Here is a 15,674-nt window from a genome sequence, read left to right as displayed (position 1 = left end):
AACACATGGAGCTCCACAATTTAATATAATATAAATACTAACAGTCACAGACTAATTATAAAGATGGCGCCGTGCCAGCGGCAGCCTGATGCAGCAGCTCCCCTCTGTGTGTTTTAATTTTAGTCTTTTTTCACTCTTTCGCATTTTTTAATACTTAATATTTTTGGTTACTCTGTTACTTTGCTTCTTGGTGTGTCTTGCTGCTGTAACATACAAATTTCCCCCTGGGGATGAATAAAGTACATATCTATCTGTCTATCTATCTATCTATCTATCTATCTATCTAATTACTCCTTTTCAGACCTGTGGAGCACTTTAATGTTACTTAAAAGTGCAGTTAGGCCTTCAGCAGAGGCCTAATCTATCACAGCGAGTGCTTTTAGACGCTACAGTTGATTGAGAATCTTTCGTTCAAATTTCTCCATGAAGGCAACGCTCCAACAGCTTTACAACTATAAGACCACCTGCTGACAGTCAACAATAGATCCCCCCCTCCTCAAACACACTGGAAAAAGAGGTCTAACTGCCTCCTCCATTGTCTCACTTGTCACCAACATGTGAGTCTCTTTATTGGTGGTGGTGGTAGCTAGATGGGCAAAGCAGTAGAAGGAAGGAAAGTCCTGTTTTATGCAGTTTAAGAATTTCTACAACTTTCACATTTTACAGTGAGGGTTATGAGTGGGACATCTTGAGCTATATGCTAACACTAGTTTGGTCAAAATTAAGTTGTTTTTTTGCACTTAAACAAAGATATATAAGATAAACAAGATATAATGTGTTAATGAGCGAGCTTTAGAGGTAAAGTTCGCTGGACTTTGTTACTTTTGGACGGTAACAGGGTCCCTGTTTCCAGCTTTAAGCGGAACTAGATAAGCTAGCCGGCTGCCGGCTGTAACATTTTAATTTATTTACTGTAAATTACAAGTGAACGGTATCAATCTTCTCATGTAAGTTAGCTAATTCTTGACAAGGAAGTGAATAAATCTAATAACAAAAATGTCGAACTATTGCTTTCATAAACATGCATACATATGTGTTGACAGTCTGAGCTCAGATGACCTGCTGACCCAGGAGCTGCCTGAAGTATAGGACAAACTCTCCTCTCCGGGTAGCTAAGCGTCGATGGTGTGTGCAAATGTCTAACCCTTTTTAAACTGCAGGCAACTCCGGGCATGTTTTAATATCCACCCACTTGAAAGATTATCATTTGAAAGGAAAACTATGTCCCGACCACAGAGGCCTACGGGGAGATAATGCTGTTAAAACCCAAAGAATTTCTATTACATGTTGCTGCAGCTGAAATTCGTGATGTATTTGGTGCCTTCAGGAATCTCTCAGATAACCCTGTTTGCTCTTTTGTATTCATTTATAACAAGTAATACTCTTAGCCAGTTTTTGTGGATAGTTGTTCTGTTTTAAAGTACAGCGTGTACTTATTCTATCAATCAGTATCAATTCAGATAAACTGGTCTCCTGGTTAACAAGTTGTACTAAATGGTCTGCTGCGCCCCCTGCTGATGTTCCAGAAAACTACTTTGACTGTCCGGGGAGGATAATATTAATAATGTGATGTGAGCTGAGATATTCAAATCCAAAAAGAATCCACTGAAAATGTGCATGAGGCTGTTTATGATAATATCAGGTGATTAAAATGTACTTAAACATGTTCAAGCATTTGTGTATTTCAGTTTGTGGCCTTCATTTTGAGGGACATTCATTTAAATGTTGCTCAACTATCACGTTTAAGAAAATATATATTCTCTGTAAAATAGACAATTGGCTCAGTTTTAACTTTTAATCTGTAATATTGTTAATGTGTTTTATTGTAGAGCTGGTTCGATTTATATTGATTAGTTGATAAATTATCTCTACATCAAATTACATCCCTAGAGTATATTATTGTGTGTTTAAAAAAACCAAACAAAACATTAAAAGCACATGAATGCCTGTAGCTAACAACTAATTATTTTTAATGTTCAAATCACTACGTTATATTAGCTATATTAAATTACATAGATGTATTTCCAGAAAACTTCCGAAGAAACTGTAGACCTGTAAAATAAAGCATTACCTACTGACAGCAGGTACCAGCAACTTTAAAGAATTAAATCACTAAGTTACATTTTCTCTAATATACCACTTTTAGATCAGTTATGACTCTTTACATTGTAATTCATAAACATCTCCTCAAACAAAGACACGCACACAAATGAATGCTACAAATTTGACTGAGATTTATTTACAGTAAAAGTTTTACATGGTCAGCATTGCAAAAACAAACAAACGCATACAATAACATTTACAACAAACCTTTACACATATGCACACTGACTTCCTCATCCCTTTTTGATTGAGTTATATTAATATTAAACAATACAGGAACTTTGTCTAACAATGGAAACGGAAAAGTTAACAAAGAAAACAAACTAAAACATCATGTCTCCATATCTTGAAGAAATAGTTTTAACATTTTGGTTATTATTTGCGTTCTTGACTATACTTGGATAAAAAGATTGATACCAGGTTGAATATAATGCTACAGCCTGGCTCTGTCCAAAGTGAAAAGAAATCTGTCACCACCACCTGTGCAATTAGTTTTTGTACAGATTAAACACAGTAAAACAAAATGTCAACCAGTGAGCTTTAGAGGTGCCAGTTGTCGGATTTTGTTTCCTTCAGACAGAGCCGGGCTAGCTGTTTCCCCCAGCTTCCAGTCGTTATGCTAAGCTAGCCGTCTCCTGGCTCGAGTGACATGTTGAACAGACATAACTCTCGGCAAGAAAGCGAAGAAACATATTTCTCAAAATATGGGATTGATTTTTTTAATTTGGAGGTAGACATGCATCCTAAAGGTCAAATAAATAAAAGCATGAGTTCTCAGTTCTGGTCAAGTTGAGGGTCGAATCCCACGAGACGAGGAGGGACCCCAGTAAAGCGTTGGCAGTTGGCACTGATACAGAACATCATCAGTGCAGACTTAACTTCATCTCTAGAGGTTAAAACACTTCTACTGCGAAGGCACCAGCAAGTTGTATTTAATAAATGTAAATAAAGAGCTGCACAATTATTGCCTGTTTTATCGTATAATTTCATTTATGCTCAGCCTCTGGTATCTATAAAGTCTTTAAGAGGAGTGCACATCACATGCAGATGCAAGGCTGCTGTTAATTAGCATTAATGAAAAGTGCAACACCTGCACATTGAAAGAATTAGTAGATTAATCAATTAGTGAATCCATGGAAAATTATAGTTATTTTTTGTAGGAGGAATGGTACATTCACTGCTTCCTGTTATCAAAATGGGAGGATTTGAGCGTTATTTGTTTTATACACTGAATATGGTTGCGTTTTGGATTTTTGGTTTAACAAAACAAGTCATTTGAAGAGGCATCTGAGAAACGCCCTTTTGTTGGCATTTTCACAATTTTCCAACAGTTTTTTGACAATTATTTGAATAATTATATATATTTCCAACTATTTTGTATAAGTAAATTAATAAGTTAATTGTAGATTAAGTGTTTGAGTCATTTTTCAAGTAAAAAATCCAAACATTCTCTTGTTTAAGTTTGTCAAATGTGAACATTTGCTCTTTTATTGTTGTCTTTACATTGTAGTAAATTGAATATTTTTAGGTTTTGGTTTTCTGGTCGGACAAAGCAAGACATTTCATGACATCACCTTTGGATCTCGGAAATTGCCTGATGTTACTTTGACAAAGCGATACATTTATTTATTTATGAAAATAATTGGCAGATTAATTGATTATGAAAATAATCAACCTCAGCAATTAACAACTGGCTTTTGGATATTGTTGCAGTATTACTTGAATATGTATTATGTCTCTCTCTCTTTTTCTCTGTACTGAACCTATTCATATAAAAGGGTTTTGATGTAATACAAATCGATTGATCAACACTAATAATAATAATAATAATAATAATAATAATAATAACAATGTAGCCTAAATATAATGCTTTCTTGTTTCTGTCTTTGTGGATTTTGCCTTTGCAACAGTTTTAACGACTCTAACTTAATAACAGAGACAAAATAGAGTTGTGTTTCACTCACACTTTGTCATTGGATGAAACTGCATCAGAATGTAAAACGAACATTTGCTTTCAAATACCCTGAACTCTATCCTCTCTAATCCCATGTGATCTACACGGCTGTTGCTCAGCAGCATCCTACGTCTCAAAGTACGTCATTGAAGCAGCTTGCATGGCTTCATCTCCCCTCCCTCCCCTCCCCTCCGCTGCCTGGCGAGGAGTCTGAGCTGAGGTCACTCTCTGTTTTCAGTCTCTCCGTCTCTCGGCTCAAATGTTGGGGTCTCCCTCCAGCTTGGTGAGGTCTGTGGCCGTCCCCATGAACATGCTGCGTCCTCGCTCCAGCCGGCTCTTCTTGTCCGTGAGTCGGAAGGCCTCCATGAACTCTTCGATGTCGATGCTGCCGTCCTGGTTGCGGTCGATGGTGACGACAAGGTCGGAGATGGTGTCGTCGGTGATCTCCATCTTTAAGTAGGCGCCCAGCAGCTTCCAGGTCTGCCGAAAATCCTCGATGGTGATGAAGCCTGTGTGGAGGAGGAGGATGGTTTAAGTTTAAAGATGACGTTAGAAAAGAAGAGATTAGAGAGTTTTCAAACAGGCTGATGCTTAGTGAGGGAAACGTGTGTGTGGTTAGATGTGGGGGAAGGGGAGGCCAGTATATCAGTGGGTTAATCCTTGTTTTAACCGGGATGGACGTAACCTCATGTGGCCTGTGTGCATGCTACAGATTAACAGAGGCTGAGCTCTGTATACGTCTCTATCTGGACACGACAAACACTTCACAGAGCCCTGACACACTTTACACCTCCACTGAAGCAAATTGTCTCTCATCGGATTATCACTACACTGATTTCATCAATGTGTTCACCAACACATTCTTTCCCCTCAGTGTATGAACAAAATTGTAGAAAACACAAGGTAGAGTGACAGTTTAAGGTGGAGAACAACAAAATATGCTGAAGTCAGTGTGTGTATAGATGTCTACCGTAAACATGAATATACATGCAACTAGTTTCAGTGATTGATTCATTGTTTTACCTGAGTTGTCGACGTCTACGATTCTGAAGATGGTCTCCAAGGTGGAGCGGTGACGATACAAAGTCTCAAGCAGACTCTGGTCAATGTGCTGCAAGAAAACAGTATTCAAACAGTATTTAGGTGTGTTTAGATTAGTGTGTCCGATTCAGCAAAAATGTATGTCTATACAATATCCTTAAATCAGACGATATAAGTTCTGTGACCACCGTGTATCTGCAGCAAGGTAACTCACATCCGCGTTGGCTCCTTTGATGGCGAGCTCATTGAACCACTCCTGGTAGTCGATCATGCCGCCATTGGTCTTGCCGGGGACCAGCTGACAGCGCAGCATCCTCCAGGGAAGACCGAGGTGCATCACGCTCTCCACTGCAGAGGCCCAGTCGTTCAGACACAGAAGACCTGAAGGAGGTGGACATGACACCCGTCAAAAAACAATCAATTCCAAAAGCATCCAAAGAATAAATCAATACTATCGGCCTATATATATATATATATTAGTATTGGCACATATGTCATCTAATGAATAAAACCAGATTTCAGCACAGAAACACAAAAGATATCTTTGAGGTCATTTAGAAACTGTCTCTTCTACATTGTTTGTAAAAGGTTCTGACAGGTTTATTTTTCAACTGTAACCAAATTGAAGGGATGCTTATCAAAATGTTTCTTTTATATAATGTCGGATATCATTATAAGATTTTTAAAATCTTAAATGTCGATAACAGAATCAACCTTAAAGACTCTGATCCAAAGCATCAGATCGTCTTTTTTAATAAATTAACCTTCACTCTGTGAGAAGAGGAACATGTTTGATTCTTTATCTTTTCTATGATTAAAAAAATACACTGACTACACCAAGAAAGCATCAAAACTTTTTTTGTTTGACGAACATTTTAACTTCAAGACTTCCCCCTTTCATTACAGACATCACATAGACAAGCAACTCTATCTGCTGTTGGAGATGCAGTTGAAAACACATGTTGTAAGGTCCAAAAGGAAATTTAAAGCATGTAAAAGAATAGTTTTTTCAGAGTTGATTTGTTAAGTGACCCTTGAGTTTCAAAAGCAACAATATAAGTAAATCTGTTGTAAAAGAACTAAACGTGAGGAGCTGAATGACATGAAAATTACATACTTTCTTATTTACTTTTGTATGTACTTGAGGAACAAGGGTGTTGGTGAAACTAAAGTAAAACCCTGAACAACAACAGTTTCTGTGAAACTGTTGTTGTTCCTGGATGGACGTTTGGTTTTCCCACGTTTTCTTTATCTGAATAGGGATTAAAAGTTGGGAGCTCACATTTCTCCCTTCCTTTGAGAACTACAAGGGGAAGTACACAGGAGATAAAGAATAAAGAATAAAGAAACACCTGATCCTGAACTGGTTCCTGATAGTCCCACTACACACCTGTGTTGCTGCTGTCGACCTTTTTGAAGGCACAGATGAGGTCAGATTTGTGCGCAAACACCTGCTCCCGCAGGACTTTGAGGGCTGAGCGCTCGGTTCGCCCGACACTGCAGACAAGATAACAAAAAGACAATGAACAGAATTAAAGCCACAACAGTGTTACTTTACACAATCTAAAAAGACAAAAATGGTGCTTTGCTGTTAGACATTGTGTTTGGGAATTTAATCTCATGTTGTCGTGTCCTTCTTAACTGTTTTTGCCAAGAGTCACATGAAAAGATCAATACCACTCACAAGTCTGTATACGTTAATCTATGAAGCCACACCCGGCAAATGTTTAGTTAAGCTTAGCACAAAGGTAAACAAAGGTCCAAAGGTAAGCAAAGGTCCAAAGGTAAACAAGACAGGTAAACAAACAAGATATAAAGCGTTGATAAAGTAATGACATTTAATGCTGCTTGTAGGTTAATTGGGTTACCTTTGTACAGAGCCATGGCAGCTGTTTCCAATATTTAGCTAAGCTAAGCCGCTAGCTGTAGCTTCATACCGGACAAACATTAGCCATCAATCTTCTTAAATGACTTGGTAAAAAAGCAAATGAGCATATTTACCAAAATGTCCAGTCTCTCACATGCAAAGATTTGCTCATTTCTTTGTAAATATTTTGTATAATTGAACATTGCAAATATGTAGCATTTTGAACTGTTTGTTGGACAAAACAATTTGAGATGTTGCCTTCAGCTCTGGGGAAGTATAACAGGGATTTGTCACTGTTTTCTGACATAGACAATGAATTGATAAATCGTGAACGATGAACTCGTTGCAGCCCCAGTAGAATGAGTCACATTTCTTGAGATGAATATCTTCTGGTAGCTGTTCTGTACCTTTGTCTCACGGTGAGCTCTCTGATCATGCTGCTGGCCTGGTATTGAATCAAATAAGGCACAAGGTCTGGACCCAACTTCACGTAGGCCCCCCTGTTGCTTCCCACATCGTAGTAATTGGAGGCGGAGAACAGAGTGAGGACCTAGGTGAGATGAAAGAAAGCCTTAATGTTACAGTGAAAACAGCAGAGCGTCTGTGGGCCGTCAGTGTCTGAGCTCACCTTACGGTTGTGGCAGAACTCGTAACCTTCCTGTTTACACTCGTGGGAGCGGATGATGAGTTGCAGGTTGTGTCTGTTCAGGAAGTCCTCGGTGACGTCGGGGCCCCAGTAGCAGCCTCCGCCGCGCACCTCGTTGGGCACGCAGCCGTCCTGGTTCATCGGGTCGCTCCACAGCAGGTCCAGGATCTGTAGACATACGAGAAAGACAGGAGGGATAGATTCGACTTTAAATCTTTGGATTTTTGAGCGCACACAATTAAAATGAACCTGATTGATCTCTTAAGTACTTTTAAGGACTTTTAGTCAATGTCCTTAAAAGTACTCAAACCTGTCTGCTGAGGAAGATCATGTGATTAAAAGCTCCAGAACAGCTACTTAAAATATTTCTGAATTACTAACTTAAAGTGCTACAATTAAAGCCTTTTAACATTTTATATTTTATATAATATGTGTACTAACACCGGAGAGCATCACTTTACAATTCAGATATTTCCCTGAGTTGAATGGACCAGAGTCAAAAGAGACCATGGACGTCTACAGCCTGTATACTTAAAACGGTGACGGTAGCGGGATTAATGACGCGGCGGATTACAGCATGTTAAAGCCCACGCTGGCAACAATACACAGCAGGTTGAGTGTTGTTCATCCGACTGTCACTCAGAGCGGAGACACAAAAGCCACAAGTCACTAAATAAGTATCTCACATGTGCTGTACTTAAATGTATTTTTACAGTGTAAGTGTATGAAATGGGTTTATCTAAATTACTTGCACACGATATAGAATCAAAGATTGCTTTTAAATACCAATGAAAGTTGACAATGCCTAGTATTTATATTTGTTTATCTTTCTTGTAGCTCTGCTTTGTTTTAATAGCGATCTCATTTTACCACCTTTTAAAGTCGAGATGAAATAAAAACTGCCCTTTTAACCCTTTTAGATCACATCGTCAGTCATATTGTATGCAACTATTTAACAATATATGCAAACATTTATGACTTAAAAAATCTATTGCTATGTATTTTTATATCAAAATCCAGTTATCTTTACTTCCTGTAAAACAAAATATGAAGTGTGCTTACATAAAATAGTACCAGCCAATTTTAACCAATCATATGACATCATCCTATTAATGAATCTGCCACTCAGCATCGCGCTACAGCCCAATCAAATACATAGGATTTCATTTAAATCCCTCTTGTGACCGCTCAAATATTCCGTCTCACTAGGGAATGTGTCACAGTACAGAAGCTTTAAAGCACTTTTTTCAAATAAGATGTATCATGTGCACTGTTGATGTTAGGATAAATGCAAAGAGCAGCACCACTGAGAAAAACAAAAGTTAAAACAAAGACAATGTGGATCAGTTGGGTTTTTAGTAAACAAATCAAAAAGAATAGAATAAGTACGTGAGCAAACACCTCGGCTCACTACCCATTCATCACCTGTTTCCACTCTTCAATCACAGTCTGACTGTTGACAGACTCGGAGGACGAAGTCGTCTCATTTTCTAGTCTGCTGATTGCCGGGTTGAAAATGGACTGTCTCCTTCTGGAGATCTCCACCTCGTCCACCTCGTTCACTTTGAGCCGGTCGGAGAAGTCTTGCAGCGAGCGGTTCATGAAGCTGTCGCGATTAATCGGTTTGAGAGACGCGAGGGAGTTCTGACGCTGGAACACCTTGTTGGGGGACCAGACGCCCTCGTCTATATCCGAGTCAACGGACATCCTCGCTGTGCTCTGGTATCTCTTCTTTGGAGGCCTCAGCGCTGAAACATACTGTTTGAAAAGAAACAGAGAAGAGCAGAGATGTCAGGGACTTTGAAAATAACTGTTGAAAAACTGAAATGAACGCGTCCACGTTTGACAGCTCACATTGTGTCTGTCCACTCTGGCGAGGACACCAAGGTCTGTGGTGTCGGAGATCCCGCCGTGGAGTACCAGCACCTTCTGGTCGATCACCGTGGCTAACGGCAGCCAGCTGAAAATCTTCTGCAGCAGCTTCAGGATCCGTTTGCCGTGCATCTGAGGACAAACAGGAAACCACTTTCTTCATCCTCCTCTTCTTCTGTTAACCTCAGTTTTATGGAAGTTTGTCGTCAACATGTAAAGAGCAGTGAGCCACAGTGTATTTTATAGGCTGTATTTAAGTTTGTACTCTTTCTGGTATGCATTTGTGCTATTCTTTTCTTTGGGTGATAAATTATTTGTTGATTAATTCATTTAAAAAACCTTGTGCCTCACGAGGGATATTTATGGCTGTGTAAATGCATACCTCATACATTTTAGCAAGGGTGTTAGTTTTCTATTCTATTTTGGAAGTTTAACATCTATTCTATCAGACTTTCAATCCAGAGCTCTGGCCTCAAAATTGTAGTGTTTATTATTTTACACCAGATTGAGCCATTTTCTCATGTTTGCCCTATGGGACAAATTGAAATTGGAACTTCTTTTGTTGATAATAATCACTTAATTTGCATTGTCCAGTATTTTCTATTAGTTTTGTCTCATTTTTGGAGGTGTAGTTGTCTTTATTTGACGGGTTGTTGCAGCTTGGGGATCAAGTGTAAAGATATTGTTTCAGATGGAGAGTTCGATGCCTTAAGAATGTTTATAAACCAAAATTTCGATCAAATTATTGCTGATAGTGTCACAGGAATTCAAACTTCCTTCCATCTAAACAAAGGACAGTAAATCTGAAACATCTTCGCAGCCCCTCGACCTCCCTGACTAATCAGAAGCCAACAGAATCAGATCAGTCATCTGATTTAATGACCTCAAATCCTCTTAGCTGTTAGCAATAGGGACCAGTATAATACTGGGAGGGTATATGGGCTATATCAAGCTTTACTGGGAATGTTTAGGCTCCAAAGATAGAAGGGATTAGGGCACATTCAGGCTGTGCTCCTTAGTTTGATAAGCAGGGATGAGGAGTTAACACCGGGCTGTAAACACAAAGAAAAGGAGCGTATTGAGGTTTGTACGGTGATATGAACCCACCTTGTATTTAGTCAACACCTCCTTTGTGAAGCCGTACCTACATCAGTCAGAGAAATGCAAGATAACGGTTAGAAATGTACCTTTTTTTTAGCTTCACTGTCCTTTCAGTTAGATTTAGTTCTACCTCAGGTTGATTATATGGTCCTCGTGGTTTCCTCTGTTGAGGTAGACTTCACTCGGATAGACGAGCAGGAATGAAAACAGGATGATGAGGATCTCGATGGAGTCTTTGCCTCGGTCTACGAAGTCTCCGTTGAACAGATATGGCTTCTCCAAGGACGGCATGTCATTCTGTAATGTAAACAAGTAAAGTCGTGTTAAAGGCTTCTTCTGTAGTCTCAATGTAAACAAGTGAGAGTTTAGGAGGGAAACAAGAAGTTGATTGATTGATGAGTAGATTTACTTAATTTTCAGCAACAATCGTGCTAATTGGTTAATTGTTAAAGTTGTTTCAGCATTAAAGAATGTCCCTGATTTTAACTTCTCAAATGTAAGAAATTGCTGTTTTTAAAATTTTAAATGATGTGAAATTTCCCCAACAATTAATGTATTCAGTTGCAGCACCACTGATTCACTTCATGGCCAAGTACAGGAGGAGAGTATTTTGATTAAAATAATAAAATCAGAGCATTTAAACAATTCCATTAAAAATGTCTATATATAGACGCCTCTTTAAAATGAATAATTATAGCTCATAAGCTTGAAGAAAACAAATTTTAAGATTTTAGAAGATGAAATCTAGACCTTGTAGAAAATCAGCAGCAGGTCATCCAGTTGTCCGTGCAAATCACCTGTAATGAAGAAGATGTGTGTAAATGAATTAATAACAACAAACAGAAACAAACTGTCTACACTTCTGTCAGAAAATTATTTTTAGTTTGGACTATAAAATATCAGATATTTTGTAAATGTTTAAAAAACATTGGTTTATAAATTAAAGATGAATAACAATCTACCAGAGCACAATTTGACATTTAAGTGTCTTGTTTTATCTAAACCCCCCAAAGATTCAGTTTAAAATAACAGGAGATAAAACTTTTTTTTTAAAATAGCAAATATTCACAACTTAGATGATGGAACCAGAAAACTTCTGTCATTTTGCTAAAATGATCAGATCGATTGAATCAACGAATTCTTTCTCTCACCACAAATAGTGATTTCTTTGCTGTGGCAGGTGGAGATGCGGTTGATATTCGGCAACATCCGGAGCTGTTTCCACGTCTCGAGCAGCAGCTGGAGGACGTAGCGCGAGTGCAGCTGCTGCTGGGAGAGAAACTTATCAGCAAGACGGCTTCAGACACATGAGTGGTAGTCATGCTATAACTGCTGGGATTTTGTGATTCATGCACAGGCCTATGTGCTTTTTGTCCTTATTTCTTGCACGTAACTTGAATGAAAACAACAATAAACTAATGATGCGTTTTATTCAAAGATTGTTTTTTAATATACTCAAAGACAAAATACGGAAAGAAAATGTCGGAAATTTGAAAAATATAAATTGCCAATCCTTGTTGAGGAGACAACGGAGACTCCTTCTTAAGCTCAAAACATGGCTGGCCGCGGTGTGCACCTACTTTCTTGTTCCTGAAGGCCTCCACCAGCCCGACCGCCTGCTCCGCCGTCAGAGGGAAGGTGAGGTGAGGGCCCGAGTAGATCTCTGGCACCTCGATGTTCTTGTAGCAGAAGTACGTCTCCCACTCTGCGTCCCGACAGACCTCGTTCTCCCTGAAGATGTGCGAGATCAAATTCCCTGCAAAGGAAAGGACAAGACGACAGCTCACACCTGGAGATTCAGGAAGTTCTTGAGCGATGTAGTTTGTCAGTTGAAATGTAAAAATCTTACGTTCATTGCTTGCAGGTGTGAAATTGTCCATGAGGTAGCCGAGGAAGTTATAAAGCTGCACGGGGAGGAGGCGTGAAAGTTGATGTTATTCTTATTATTACTTTAAAGCAAACGTGCAGAACCCACTCTGGATCCTCTCGTGGTGGTTTCTCACCTTTATCTGAGCCTGTTCTCCGGAGTATTCGATGGACTGGAAGATGTGCCAGGTGTATCTCCGTCTCATCTCTGTGCGGGCGATGTACTGACGGTACCATCGCTGAATCAGGACGGCAGATCTTATAGCTGAAACAGAGGCAACAGGTGATCAGACAATAGCAAATGCTGCAGAGATGAAGATTAACTGTGATATTCCTACATTGAGATAAAGACACTGTCACATATCATAACTGACAAAACAAGGAATTCATTCTTAACATTAACGCCCTAATGACTGTAAGCTTTTTCCTGCCGTTTTTTGAGTATTTGCCTAATATACTGGTGTATTAGTTTATCTCAGTTATTGACAACATCAGTATGATTTTACTGAAAGTACACTACACAACAATTTGATTTACCCTCCATCACAAAAAGAACAAATATTGTGTGTTCATAAAAATGTCAGCAACTTGAGAATTGACCAGTTTTGGAAACATCGATTGTTACAGTCTGTCACTGTGTCCAGACTATAGAGTCGTTTTCTGTGCTGTGTATTTCCTCCTCTGTTCCCGTCCTGCCTTTCCCTCCTCTAACCATCTACACACTTCCCTGCTCCCAGCATTCCTCCCAGCCAATCAGCTCCTTCCCAGCTCCCAGAGTCCCCCCCCCCCCCCCCCCCCCCATTGTCATGCATTGGGATCCACTTACTACACTCTTCTTGACATACACTTCTGTTTTTCATACTTCTTTTTCCAAGTAAGTTTACACAAACACTCTGTTTCTGTAAACCTTTTAGACATTGCAAGATGTTTCTCTTTCCCAAATGCGGCAGTGATAAAATATCTATACCATCTTAAGTTGGACATTTGATTTTTCCTCCACGTGCTCCGACCCAGATGTGTGGTTTGAACACACATTCAACATCTGGCAAACACCAACGACACAACACACAAGGTAAGACGGGTGTGGCTTACTTATGACGGCTGCATGCAGCGGAGCAGAAAGAAAAGAAATGCAGACGCATTAATACAACACAAACATCTGAGAAGGTTTCTAAGTAGTATCCGTCAATGTTTGAAGGACCATGGTTACCTTTACCGGAGCTTTTGTGGAACTGGTCGGACTTTGAGACGCCACATCCCATGACTGTTCCTGTTCACAGCACCAAACAAGCACATCAGATAAAAGTTACTAGATTTAACGTACGCGCATGAATTTAACTGCATTAATGACAACGCAATGAATCCATTACTGCTCTCTGAAAGGGATACATTACTTTTTGGCGTCACAAATGTGATTATACATGAACATTTTCAGACACCCCACACACATCTTAAAGTAACTCTGATGCAGTCTTGGCCTCTGAGAAACCCATTCATCCACGGAGAGCGGAAAGTTGAGCGTGGCTTGTCAGCTGAAGCTGGAGGACGTTTTGACCTTTTAATCTCGTTATCTGCTGGTTCGCTCCTCATCTCTGTGATTGGCCTCAATCCTGCAGCACAGGACTGTTTTTGTCTAAATTCTTGGAAGGCTTACACTAAGCAATCTATGAAACTGAGAAGGCAGGAAATATCTTATTCATTTAAGTTATTTTTTAATGAAATGGACGAATTAAATCATAAAATATCCATCTGTTGTTTCAGGTAAACAAATGATGCCTAAATTATTGTTTACAATTTACAAAACCCAATAAAAGATTGATCGTTTAAATCTGAACATGACATATTGCATTGAATTGTGTTTGAACGTAAGTTTATTGCTGGCTTTGACCTACTTAAAGGAACAGATGGGTGGCTTTCATCACATATTTAGCATCAGGTCAAAGTGGTGATCAAAATCTCATCTTTCTTATGACAAGACATAACTGTACAACGCAAACCTTTTAGTGTACTAAAATATAGTAAAGATTAGAAAACTGAGTCTGATATGATTTTCTGTCTTTATCTGCTTGTTTTGGGATTTAGTGAATTCATCTTACTGCTGTAGAAATCTGAAAAGGTTCCTCTTCTATGAGATCTTTAAATCAACATTTTACTTACGTGGTCACCTCCCCTATCCAGTCACCAGCTGCCTAGTTGTTTGGCTCTCAGTTTCAATGAGTATTTAATCAGCCATTTGTTCTGTTTCATCATCCACCGGTCCACCAGGATCAGATCAAGAACTGCAGGACGTCAGTCAGACTGGTCATCGTACCGTAGGTGGAAGAAGGACGGTCACCACAGAGGCCCCATGTGTGAAGCTCCCTCGGTCTGTGCTGAAGCTGGTTTAGTCTTTAGTCCCTCGGTGTGATCGCAGAGTCAAGGCACCGAGCCACAAGTGGATTACTTGAGCTAATGACTTGATGCGACTCGGCTGGTTTTTTATAGGAAGTGCAAATGGAAACATAGGTTTTTGATTACAGTAATTTGTAAGCGTGTGTGGTCAGGTGTGTTTGTGTTGACATCTTACCTAATGATGAACCCAATGAGGACACCTCCATGTTTCATTTGCAGCAGCGAGTGTTGAAATGGTCGGATTTTAGAGGTCTGTTCATGGCAGGCTGGAAGAAAAGCACAACGCCTCCCTAAAAACGAGTTGCACTGCCCTACATCATGTATTTCAGTATTATCTTTAACCTACTTGTGTTTCTTTTTTGTTTTCCTCAATACAAAACGAATAACAAAGGGATAATCAATCCCAAAAAGTAACTCCACTTTACTTTTGCTTAGAGTCCCATGCACACACATGTATACCTGAAACATGCAGATAAGCAGAGCCGTATAAAGAGAGATTCAAAATGCTTGATGGTCAATGGACTCACATAGACTTCTGATACTTCCAGGAAGTACTTGGCGGGCAATTTGAATGCGTATATTGGTAGAAATCGAGAGACAGAACTGTGATTTTTGCTAATTAGTTGTCAATACATGAATAGATTCACAATACTCATATAGAGCAACAACATACGTATTTAGTTACATACATGTTTAAAGTGTAACAGCTAGAGTTACATGCCTTTTTTATGTTTTACAGTCAATAGTTCTATTTCTTTATGTCATGTGTTTTGATGTAATTGTATTGGGGTGGCTGTAATGGTGATATTGTAACTGTCTTATATACTTTTAAA

General features: G+C 39.2%; 1 protein-coding gene across 1 annotated transcript; it reads right to left on the bottom strand.

The window, feature by feature from the left end:
• Positions 1-4,252: 4,252 nt before the first annotated feature.
• On the bottom strand, positions 4,253-13,130 carry ppef2a (protein phosphatase with EF-hand domain 2a). The gene is made up of 15 exons (XM_076104478.1): positions 12,588-13,130; positions 12,434-12,488; positions 12,165-12,340; positions 11,736-11,850; positions 11,335-11,381; positions 10,715-10,881; positions 10,591-10,627; positions 9,466-9,615; positions 9,037-9,369; positions 7,594-7,779; positions 7,373-7,515; positions 6,489-6,595; positions 5,313-5,479; positions 5,081-5,168; positions 4,253-4,566 (listed from the first exon to the last, which is right to left on the bottom strand). The coding sequence occupies exons 1-15, from the start codon at positions 12,654-12,656 to the stop codon at positions 4,313-4,315; spliced, it is 2,094 nt and encodes a 697-aa protein (XP_075960593.1). The 5' UTR covers positions 12,657-13,130; the 3' UTR covers positions 4,253-4,312.
• Between the last annotated feature and the right edge of the window lie 2,544 nt (positions 13,131-15,674).

This window comes from Anarhichas minor, unplaced genomic scaffold, assembly GCF_050575085.1.
Source record: "Anarhichas minor isolate MPS153535 unplaced genomic scaffold, ASM5057508v1 ptg000030l, whole genome shotgun sequence".
NCBI lineage: Eukaryota > Metazoa > Chordata > Actinopteri > Perciformes > Anarhichadidae > Anarhichas > Anarhichas minor.
Note: the sequence above shows the minus strand (reverse complement) of the source record. Positions and strands in the feature narration are given on the sequence as shown.